This window comes from Cibotium barometz, chromosome 45 (assembly GCF_041138505.1).
Source record: "Cibotium barometz isolate CiBa-2024 chromosome 45, ASM4113850v1, whole genome shotgun sequence".
Classification (NCBI taxonomy): domain Eukaryota; kingdom Viridiplantae; phylum Streptophyta; class Polypodiopsida; order Cyatheales; family Cibotiaceae; genus Cibotium; species Cibotium barometz.
The window spans coordinates 38,885,116-38,897,646 of NC_141090.1; the positions used below are offsets into that span (position 1 = coordinate 38,885,116).

The 12,531-nt window shown below is 44.2% G+C and overlaps 1 protein-coding gene across 2 annotated transcripts in view; it reads right to left on the minus strand.

The window, feature by feature from the left end:
* LCB1 (long-chain base1) overlaps positions 1-12,531 on the minus strand; it is a 35,045-nt gene that overhangs the window by 4,936 nt on the left and 17,578 nt on the right. For both annotated transcript variants that reach the window (XM_086783302.1, XM_086783301.1), the window contains exons 11-14: positions 12,386-12,477; positions 5,142-5,235; positions 4,107-4,179; positions 3,857-3,989 (exon numbers count right to left, since the gene is read on the minus strand). In XM_086783302.1, the coding sequence (XP_086639428.1) occupies positions 3,857-3,989; positions 4,107-4,179; positions 5,142-5,235; positions 12,386-12,477 (392 nt within the window). The remainder of the gene's footprint in view (positions 1-3,856; positions 3,990-4,106; positions 4,180-5,141; positions 5,236-12,385; positions 12,478-12,531) is intronic.

Here is a 12,531-nt window from a genome sequence, read left to right on the forward strand (position 1 = left end):
GAGAGGCCCACAGCACAGTTTTGGCATGCGGGGGGCGTGGTGAGCGCTTTCAAATCTCCCATTCCGTGAGACAAGGATGCCCCTTAGCTCCACTACTTTACCTTATAGTAGCGGAGGCTATGAGCAAGTTTCTCAAGATTACCCCAGGGCTTTCCGGCCTCAGGCTGCCTCTTCGCATAGAGGAAGAGTTATTGGACTCTGAGTTAGCAGATGATACTGCTATGTTTTTGAAGGCTTCGCAAGCATGCCTCTGTGCTTTCCGCACTTCCTTGGAGATGTTTTGTTTGGCAGTAGGCACATCAATTAGCACAAATTAGTAGGATTCTGGATTAGTGTGCCTCTGCAGATAGATTGGGGTTTGGATGTGGGGTTTACTTGGATTGAGAGAGGATGCACTGCTAGATACCTTGGTTGTCAAGTTGGCATTGACATCTCACCTGCAAAACAGTTTGCTCATGTGCTCATGAGCATTAAAAGCAAACTTCAGCATTGGAGTAGCAGGAAGCTTGATTTGGCCTCTAGAACCTTGGTAGCTAACCAAGTGTTGTGGGTGACTGCTTAGTTTGTCACGTCGTGATGGGTTTTTCATAAGGGATGCATTGATCAGCTTCGTCTGCTTATTCGGAACTTCCTTTGGTCATGATTAGGTGGCACTGTACACCACGGGGAGAGTGGTTGGGATACCATTATTATGCCCAAGCAAGAGCGGATTGAACATCATTGACCTGGAGGTGCAGTTAAAGGCTTTTACCTTGTAAGCTGGTAGTCAGAGGATTTCATCCTAGCACTGAGCCTTGGAAGGACTTTCTTCTGCAGCAAATTACAAGGTGTAATCTATCATTGGATTTACAGCCCATGTTTTATATTCTCGGATGCAAAGCACCGATCACCTTCCTCACCCTTGGTGAAGATCTCTTTTGCGAGCCTAGGATTGCACAAGGAGCTTCTTGGTTCACATTCCTCCGCGATCACTTGAGGAGGCTTACATGCAGCCCATTGTGTGGAATGATTTGATCTTGAATGAATATGGTAGACCTCTTGAAGCAGCCATGCATATCCAGTGGGCTGCCTAGGCAACTCTTCTCCCCTCAGTGTTGGATTGGAAGAGGATCATGAGTCTCACGGAGATTGATAGAATGCTTCGTACCCAGCACTTGAGAGGCACTAGTCAGAGGATTATGGATCACAAGAAACTTCGTGGAAGGGCCTCATCACTTATGGCTTGGGGTATTTTCAAGGACAGGTATCTCTTCAAGTCATGCGCCTTCCCACTTCAGGTGAGGATGATGTACCGGTTTTTTTACTCCATTATGGATAGAGCACAGAGATTGGACATTGCACGGGAAATCATTGCTAGCATCATAGCCTGGCACATCTAGAAGGCTAGATGCACTGAGGCCATGGAGGGCACTCTGGTTTATGATACACAGTGCATTTGCAGGATCTGGTGTGATATTATCCACACGCTCATGGCCACTTGGGCCAGGATTCAGGGATCTTCGAGGGCTAGGGAGAGAAAACGTGGCCAATTCATGAGAGAATGGGATCATGGCATCTTTTTCACTCTCTCATATGGGGCCTTTCTGGCAGCACAACGCACCAGATTGGTTGAGATTTCCCCCTTGCACAGTCTGAAATCGCCCCTCTTGTAACATTTTTTCATACTTAATAGAAGTCTCTTTTCCGGAAAAAAAAAACATGTGATTCCTAAGAAGGATCTCACTTTTGTGACAATATATTTAACCGATCATTCATTGACCATTTGAGCATGCTTGAAATCAATACGAATCACGTCACAAAGAAAAATGTGACTGAGATACGATAGTTCTCATTTGAAAAACTCACCATTGTTCAACCTCTCACCAAATCATAGTCCAAGCTATTCTCTGATGTTCTTTATGATCACAGAAACTCTTACTATACGCAAGAGTATCATATAGAAACATTATAATAAACTTTCCCGGATCTAAACCTTTTGCAAGAAAGTAGCGGTCACATTCAAGGGTCTTAATGGCTAGACCATGACTCAAAATGCCCAATTACACTTGGCTTAATCAGACGTGGCTTAATAAGACGAGTCAAGTGTCTTAATGTGTAACATGCAACAACGAGCCGAAGACTTAATGATGAGAATAACACAAATTAACCCAATGAACTTAGGCAGACATAATAGACGAGAGAGAGAGAGAGAGAGAGAGAGAGAGATTTGCTCTAATCTACTATGCATTGATATATAATGTGAATGTGATAACAAACCCTAGAGTGGGCCGCTTCCCTGATGATGATGTTCGTGCTCATGGTATGTCAGGGAGCCTCTTGTCTGATGGCTGCCCACTGTCTCTGAGTACATACTACTAAACATGAATGACTCTTAGCCCTTGCCATCTTGTTATACTGTCCTATGGGCTAGTTGGTTGGCTTTTAGGGTTGATTGGCTGCCAAGCCTAATAATAACACAAATGTCCAAAAATAATAACAGTGTCCACATTGGCTGCTCATTGGATGCCTGGACCAGATACAACGAAATGGTTGAAGAGTTCCAAAATTGACCAAGACTCGGCCACGAACACGCCCTTTAAAGTTGCCAAAGATAGAGATATGTCCATGTCACACCCCTGGAATGTGTGCATGTGACATCCCCTCCTGCTTAACCTTGGAGCAGAGGTGCACAGGATGCTCGTGTGCTCCAACCTAGCGTTGATCTGACTACATGCTCAACCTCCAGCAAGATGTCTCTGCTCCTACCTCCTCGGACACCGCAGGCACAAGAACTAGCCCCTTTGCCTCTGGATGCTCTATTGGCATGGTAGACTCCATAAACCTCAGAAAACCACTAAAGCACTCAACTTGTCCTCCTCGATGGATTCAGAGATAAACCTCAAGCCTTGGTCAACCTCAGAAAGCTGCCCTTGGTCTTCAATTGCGGAACTCCTGTCAACTTCCTTTGGCTTCGGTGCCTTGTATGAGACAAAGAACTCATCCATCGCTTTCATAGCATTTGTGATCCTCTCTTCATAAGCCCTTTTTTGGCTTCTATACGCGTCTCGGATGCACAGAGGTACTTCTCCAAATTTTGTTCCATGATGTACTGAAAAACCTATGCTGGACCTCGAATGACTGACTTGTGCAAGACTTGGCTAATGGTGCAACCTTGGTATGCAAAACCCTAATGCTACCCTAAGCGACTGGTTGTCTGTAAACCCTAAATGCACATGCCATTGTTGAATGATGAAAACGCAAATGAATGCCTAATGTGGCTTCTGAATTGAACGTGTGGACTTAGGCAGATGCTGAACTGTATGCAAACCTGTTGGACTGAAAAACACACATGAATGGTGGACTGAATGCCGAAAACGCTGGACTCTATGCTGCAAACAGAGACACCGATGCTCACTGACCTGATATGCACTTGCAAACAGCCAACTTGGTTCTGTACTTGCCCTAGATGACTTGCAAAAAACTGACTGCAACAGCGAAAGGTCCTCCAGAGGGTGCACCATATAGTAGCATAGGATACCCTAGCACTGTTTTGTCATTCAAGGGCTAGCCTTTGTTCTCTGTAGCTTGGTAAAAACAGGTCAGAAGGCTCTGTGACTGTCCAATAATCTCTATAGCTATACTTTCTCATCTCCGAATGAAAGAGGCCCAAACAATGCTGATCAGTGTGCTGAATAAAACAGGAGAGAGGCCCAAAACCTCACCAAAAAGGCAATGTAACCTAGCCTGGATCTCATAATAGACACGAGAGAGAGAGAGAGAGAGAGAGAGAGAGAGAGAGAGAGAGAATCCTGAGCCTCTATGCACAGGCTCGTACACTAGTTGCAATGATAAATAAGTTGAAATGGTGTTTACTTACACTAAAATAAGATCTCCTCGCTTGCAGAAGGCAGGAATAGTACTTGCAGCCGTAGCCAAACCATAAGAATATAATATAGAGTCGGGTGTTCCCATAAACTCTGCAATTTTGGTCTCACAATCCAGATGAACATCTAAACGCCAAAAAAAAAAAAGGAAAGTTACATTTCAAAGTCCAAGATGAGCATCTAACACCATCCAAACTAACGTGCGTTCTGAATAACAGGAAGATTTTGTGGCTTTAAAATTACCAATAGTTCCATAAAACCCACGGGGGCCACAAGCTCCAACTCCATACTTCTCCAAGGTGGTCGTGCACGCTTCCTACAAAGGAACCACCTTATAAGGAGTGACAACTTTTCAAAACAATAAAATTTCCCTATGGCTGAAACAATTTGAAATCCTAAAACAAGCTGCATCTAAAGTCAATCCCTGGATTCACAGCAGACCATCTCCAAACGCCATAAATTTCCAGGGTATGCCTAGATGAATGTGCTTTGAGTATAAATGTAGCCTGTGTGGGTTGATCGTTAATTGTAGGGAAGGGCGCCACGGAACCCACAGACTGTAGGGCCCGTGGTGGGCTTGTCCTTAATGGTGGAGCTAGGCTCCCCATGGACCCCCAGTCCATGGGGCAGTTGCTTGCACATACGGGCGAAAACACATAACAGTGCTTTTGTTTTTCTGCTGCTGCCAATGAGACTGGCGGAAATGGAAAGCTCGTGGGGCTTATTGAAGCAAGGACCCCTGTTCGATTATCAGTTAGAATACAGTATGCTGTGCTGGCATACCAAGGCATGTTATGTTTGAAAACCATAGTATGCAAGTTTTAATTAAAGAAACTCTACTTTGCAATGACCTTTGCCAAGTCAAAGGTGAGGTCGGCTCCACCTTTTTTGGGTCCCTCTTCTAATAAGACAAGCACTCGATGCATCTATCCTCCAACCCATTTTGCTCACCCATGCAAACAGGAAACCATATGCAACCATTCCCAGGCTTTGCATAAATGATCTGTAAATGGGAAGCAAATTCAACCACGTGCAAAAAAGGCCAGTAATGTAGCCACAAAAATTTATCCAAATATGAGAACAGTCAGTGTCGATTTGCCTTGACCCTCTTATAGAGACAAAAGAGGGACATGGTTGAGAAGAAATGCATTGTTTAAACTCTACCAGCTCATCGAAGCTGCCAGATCTATTACATAGAAGAACATGCTTGCATGCAAAAGTGCTGTTGAACTCTACCAGCTCACCAAAAGCCCATTAGGAAAGAAGCAGTGAGCATACCACTATCCTTTTGTCTCCCATGAGTCCCAGGTAGTTGGCTGTGCTTAGATTAATAACCTCCTCTCCATTCACAATAGTTCGAGGACCTGCTGCACTGGACCACAAAAGATAAAATGACTTCAGTTACCAGTAAATTGCATACATGTGTCTGTATGTTTATTTAAACAAGCATACACACACACATGTATGTATGTATGTGTGTATACATACATACATACATACACATGCATGCATGCATGTGTATGTATGTATGTATGTATACATGTATGTATGCATGTACGTATGCATATGCATATGCACACGTGCGCGCACACACACATACATGTATATACATACGTGTGCGCGTGCCTGTGTGCCCGTAATCTATATGTGTGTATAAAAATCTATATATATGTATATGTATATAGATATCTATACATGTATATAGGATACCCTTTTTGTTGGGCCAAGAGCATGTTGTTAGCCTTGATCCAAGGGACAAATCGCCAAGCGCCATCAAGGTCAGTAAGTTTTAGTCTTGTCGTGCTTGTGGCACAAATCTATGTAACCCTCTTTGCAAGATGTAATGGTTGTAGAGGCCAAACTAGACACTTATTAGACCAATGGTCGGGTGTTTGGGAAGGCCAAGTCTTGTTTCACGTCATTGTCCCAAGTCTGGGGAATTATGGTCAACCATGTGTGAAATCCCAGATATAGGATTCAGAATCTCATGTGCCCTTATGTGAACACTCCCTATGAGTGTTAATGTCCTTGTCTGTGTGAACCCACTCTTAGCAAGTGGATAAGTGTGCATTAAATAAATTCTTTGGGGTAGATTCATCGGAGTCCATCCCTTAGGTTATAAAAGCTTTGTACTTGGTTGAGTTTTATATCAATAATAAAATCTCATTGAGTCGTGCATTACTCTCCCTCTCTCTTCTGCGGCCCAGATCAACTACACCTGCCCTAGGACCAGCACAGAGAGCTCTCACTGACTTCTTCCAATCTAGAGCCCGATGAGCAGATCCACCCACTCCCCCCGAACCCCCCCCAAACCTCCAGGCTGATGCAGGAGCTCGGCCGAGAGGAGTGACATTAGACAGAGCCATCGAGCTATGCAAAGCCCGACGCCCCCGACATAGGGTCTACCGCCCACCCTCACGGGCGAGATGGTGTTCGGAATGTGGTCTCAACGGCTAGTAGCAAAAATCTGAAGGAAAACAGGGTGCAATTTGGCAAGATAAAAACGACAAAGCACTGGCACAAATTGGCCTTGGCCTTGCAGATAGTCTAATTCATCAAGTAGACTTGAACAAGACAACAAAAGAGGTATGGGACAAGCTTGAAAACCTGTTTGGTAATAAAATTAACAATTCCAAGGTTTTTCTCAAGCAAAGGTTCTTTGGCCTGAAGATGAGTGAAAATATAAAGTTGGGTGAACATTTAAACAATTTGGGCTCCCTCATTCAACAACTATCTAGACTAAATGCAAAACCAGATAAAGACAACAAGAATCTAGCATCGAAGATTTGGTAAAGTATGCACACATCGTAACTTACCTTAGGGTGAACAGGCAAACTTCTTTCGATGACATGGTTGCAAGTTTAATAGATGAAGATCACCGTCTCATAGAGCAGCAAGACAGAGCATTTGACCTTGACAAAGCCATGTTCACAAAAGAATAAGGCAAGAAAGACAGAAGGGCACCAGATGCACCTTCTGCAAGAAGCTCAGACACACAGAGGACCGATGCTTCAAGAAGATGGCCAAGGAGCAAGAAAAGGTACATGCAAACTTTGTATCACAAGGAGAAGAGGAAGCAACCGCAAAAACATCCTCAACAATGGAACATGCAGCCACTGTGATGGATAATCTTTTTCTAAAAGAAGAAGATTATGATTGGGCTTTCTGAAAGCCAACATGTGTGAGTAAAGGTTTCTCTGCCCGGGATGTCCCCCAAAATCTGATAAATAACATTGTGTGTTTTTTATGTATTTTTTTTGTAAGCCTTCTTTTTATAAAAGGCTCCGTTATTTTCATATCCCTACTTAGAAACAAGGGGTTTGCTTTGCTTTGCTCATTGTGTCTTTGTCAAAATTCTCTCAATTTGTAAACTTAGATGTGTTCTGACCTTATGAAGGTATATTAGAGCCAAACTTGTGCATACATGGGCCTTTTATTATTATGGGGAGCAAAGCCTCTAGCTGCAAACATGTATGTATGTATATACATATATACATATATGCATATGCATTATATGTATGTACATATACATATATATGTATGTATATATATACTTGTATGTTTATGTGTGTGTATGTATACATACACACACACGCGCGCGTGTATATATATGTATACATGTGTGTGTGTGTGTGTGTGTGTGTGGATATACACACACACGTGTCTGTATGCACACACATATATGTATATATATATATGTACATGTATATGTATATGTATGTTTGTATGTATATACACATATACACATACATATACATATACATGTACATATATATGTGTGTGTGTGTGTGTGTGTGTGTGTGTGTACACATATGTACGTATGTACACACACACACACACACACATATATATATATGTATGTATATATATACCTGTGTGTGTGAGTGCACGCGCGCGCGCGTGTGTATGTATGTATGTACATATATACATGTGTGTGTGAGTGTGTGTGTGTGTGTGTGTGTGTGTTGAGGGTCTACACCCCCCTGCACCATATGGTTTTGTGTCCACAAGGCAAATAATGGATAACATTGCCAATGCTTACATTGGCATTGAATATGTGAAATATACTCAGCAAGATGTACTCATAATGCAGATAGACATAAAAAAAGCAATTGATACAGTACAAGGGCAGTTTATTGCTGCCAGTGTCATGGAAAATATGGGGTTTGGGCCTAAGATGAGAAATATTATTTACTGGCTCTATGAAGGAGGCACTGCTTCATGTATATTACACAACGGTCTTTCGGATATTTGGTCGCTAGGCAAATCAGTGTGCGACAAGGTTGCCCCTTTAGTGCATTGCTCTATGCAATAGCCAGTCATCCCATGCTCTTATTAATGGACAAATTGCTTGCAAAGAACAAGCTACGAGATATACAGATTTCGGATGTGAATCACTTTGTTAGCCAAGCTTATGTGGATGACTCATTTTCTTTCCAAGGAATACTCAAGACGATGTCAAAATAATTATGGATGCTCTGGATCTATTTGGTCTTGCGGCAGGCTTGAAAATTAATTTTGCTAAGTCCAAGATTCTACCACTTAAGCATTGTGATTGGCACTCTATTCTTTGGTCGGGGCAGGTAATCTCACTAGAACACCTCTTGCTCCCTGGTCCTCGGCAGATTTGGATAGATTCATGTCTACAGCATTAGCATGTTTGCGGCGTACTAAGGTGGACAGAAAACCCATCAGGCTACTCAAAAAGCATTTGGTTTGTACTCCAAGAATGCATGATGGCCTCAATATACTGAATTTACACTTCATGTTATTGCCAAGAAAGCTTCTCTTCTTTTGAGTTTCTTGGAGCAAAACCAACTCTGGACTTTAATGTTATCAAGTCTTGTTACAGTGATAAAAACTCCAACCTTTGGGCATTGGATGATTACTCATGCTGAGGTTATCTTTGGATGCTTAGAGGGGCACATTCGTGGATGCCCATTTTCCACGAAATCGATTCAAGACTGGCAGACTCTGATGGCTCAAATGAAATGGTCTGGTAGACCACCTAATCAAGGCAACTCACTTCGTAGAGAGAGCATTCATTGGAGTCGTGCATTTCAACAGCCTCTTGCGTTTTTACAGTCGAGAAAGGCTTATTTCCTTTCTACCAAAGCAGTCGGAATCCGGAATGTTGAGGATGTGGTGAATGATAGGGGCTATGTACTTTCTTTTTCACAAGCTATGACACTTTACAATGTAGGTCTACATCACAGAATGATATGGCGAACTATAGCTTCTTTACTGCATGATTTTCAGCCTGTACCTCCTCTAGAATTGTGTCATAGCATGAAAGATTGGATATTGGTGGGTCAAAAAGCAGGCTGCAGTGCAGTGCCCTTTCACAATTTGACTTCAGTAAGTGCATACAAATTGCTTCTTCCTCCACCTTGGATACGGGCTCATGGAAATTCACTATGGCACATCAACAAGCCTTGTGGCTGGTGGAGGGTGTCTCTCTCGAAGATCTGGAAGAGTAAATTACCCCTCAAACAAAAAGTCTTCTTCTGGTTGGAGATGCCTCATTGGTGCTTTACCGGTTGGCAGTTTTTTGGCCGAAAGACGTATCGCTCCTACATCTTGTAGAAGGTGTTCACATCCACATGAAACAGTCTGTCATCTTCTATGGTCTTGCCCCTATTCCCACGCTCTTCCAGACAGATGGTCAGGACATCTTCATGTGAGATTTGTTGGCAGATCTTTTGGCACATTTTTTTGGCTATTTGGCAGCATTTCCCTCTCTTTGCGAGAATTTGACACTTTCATTGCATGGAGTAGATTTTGGGCCCTATGGTCCATTTATCATGCAAGAAATCAGCTGATCTTTGCTGCACAAGATATTCCCTGTTTTGCTTTCTTCAGAGATTCCCTCTTTTGTCTCTTCGGGATTCTTTTGACCTTGGAGATCTTCCCTTGCATTAGCTACAAGTGTTCTTTGATTGCTTTTGAATTTTAGCTATCTCAAAGTTGGACAGCAAGGCTTGTAACTTACCTCATGTTTTCTGTATTTTGATTGTGGGTGTTCTCCTCCACTTGGAGGTTTCCCTCTAGTAATATAACGTATTACCCAAAAAAAAATATGTGCGCGCGCGCGTGCGCACAAGTACATTTATTGTAAGATATTGATGCTTAACACTTGTGGAAAACTGATTATGAATAAATACATGAACACTAAATTGGGTCACATTCCACCCTCTCAAGGCCCCCACCGTATAGGTGTATGCAAGAGGATGAATAAGTACAATGATGGAAAGGCTGGCCACTGGACTGTACCTCGACTGGACCTTGCTTGTTTATGGATGCCCCCTGGCTGTGCGCTAATGCTACACAGCACCCCTGCTCTGCCCGTACCTGGCTGCCCTGTAGGAGTGCGTTGTGCAGCTCTACAAGCTGTCCATATGATGCCTTTGGCTGCAGCCAAAGACTCGCTGCATTTTGCTCCTGCTGGCTGCCTTGAGCTACTGGACCTGGTCCCCCTTGAATGGTGCGTTATCCTCCTCTCCTTACTAATGGTGCATGAGAGTACAATTCCCCATTGCTGGTCTTGACTGAGAGTGATATAGTCCTCATGATGGACAATGATAAGATGCCTCCCTTGTCTCAGGTCATCCCTATAGTAGATAGGCCTCTATCAAGGGCTAGATTTGGCAGTGAATGCATGAAAAGGTGTGCCCTGGAAGCCCCCTCACATTGGCTCCCTTTCCACCAGACCCTTATCCATGTCCCCTATTTGGTCCATGCAAAAACTATTGCTAGTCACTGCAGGACAATAGGGCTTGTTGGGAATCAAAGCGCTCACAATAATATAAATGAGGAGCTATGGAGGGTGGAAGACTACCACGGCTGAGAGAGAGGGAGAGGGAGAGACAACAAAAGCTTTTAGAAAGAAAGAAAGAAAGAAAGAAAAGAAAGTTATATTAAACATCTTCAAAAGACCATAAGGTCTATGAGACATAAGGGAATACAAGATTATGTTTTAGAGAGAGAGTAATGCACAACTCAATGAGATTTTATTAATCATATAAAACTCCACAAGTACAATGTTTTTATAGCTGAAGGGATGAATCTACCCAAAGACTTTATTTAATGCACACTTATCCACTTGCTAAGAGTGGGTTCACACACACAAGGACATTAACACTCATAGGGAGTGTTAATGCACACTTAATCCACTTGCTAAGAGTGGGTTCACACACAAGGACATTAACACTCATTTTTTTTTCTTTTTTCTTTTTTTTTTTGGGAAAAACAATCCTTCTATTAGTTAATGAGAAAACGCCATAAGGCTACAAAGCTCACCTCACAAGGAGGGATAAAAACACACAGTGAACACCTGAGCTCCACCCCCGTGGCTGGCCGCTCTCTGGGGGGTAGTAGTACATGTGGGAGGTGAGAAGAGCCAAACTGGAGGCCTATAGTGCCAAGTGACATCCTCGCCCCTCGCGATGAGGAAAGGGCCAGGCTGCCAAGTGCGGAGGAAAGCCTTGCAGCGACCTCTCATGCGATCCGAGTCGCCCTGAAGTTTCCCCCCAGTGTCCTCTCAAGGTGTGAATGATGTCCACCCAGAGGGCCTGTATGACCTCCGCCGGTGGAGTCGCCTGGCGGTCAATGGCCTCCCTGCATCGGGCTCTCCATATGTGCCAAGCCGTCATGCTGCTGATCATCTCCCATCTGTGCCCGTCCCCCTCCTGGGAGACTGCCGAAGAGAAGTCTGGCGTCGGAACCACCGCCATCGCCCTGTCAGAGACCTGGATGGTCGCACTGCCAGGGACATCCTCATATCCAAGGGCCGGGCCGCTGTCCGTGGCCCAAGCCACCGCACCCCACGTCACCATCATCTCACCTGGCGAGCCTGCAAAAACCATCCTGAGAGCGCGCTGCCAGACCTGTTGTGCCTGTGGGCAATCCCATAAGCAGTGCCGCTGCGACTCCTGTGCATGGCCGCACCGAGGGCAGGACGCTGGGTGTCTGCCAAAAGCTAGCCAGGTCCCCACAGCCAGTCCTCTATGCGCTGTAAGCCAGAGAAAAAGCGTCACCTTCCGGGGCCGGAAGCTGGCCCAAAGGCGCTGCCAGAAGTGCCTAAGGAAGGCAGGGGAGAGCCCCTGTCGCCGCCAATGCTCGGCCGCCGCCGGGGTGCCCGCTATCCTGTGCCTCTGAATCCGTCGCCCCAGCCTCGCTGTGTACTGAAAAAAGGGGATGCCTGGGCTGGTAGGGGCCGAGTAGGGACATTAACACTCATAGGGAGTGTTCACCTAGCAAAGAAACAAGACATGTTCTCTGCAATGAACTCAGAGGCTCATGAGAATGGCTCAGAGGCTTATAAGCATGGCTTAGAGGTTCATGTAGCATGGCTCATTCCAAGAGACTCAGAGGCCGTCTTGCCTTGGGAGACAAAAGATAGCCTATATCGGATAGACCGGTTTTCAGCAATGTAAAACAAAATAAGGATACATTGGAGAGCCAACATTAAAAATAAAAATTACAATGTTTTTTCTATGGGACTAAACACTATCCATGCACACCTTTCTAAAAGCGGAGTTTCCATCTCCATCTCCTTTGACAGCGGAGGGTGAAGAGGTTCCGGAGCCCACTCATCACATAATTGGTCGATTTCCTGAAATTAAAATTCAGCTCATCATGAAAACCATTCATAGAATTTCCTCATATA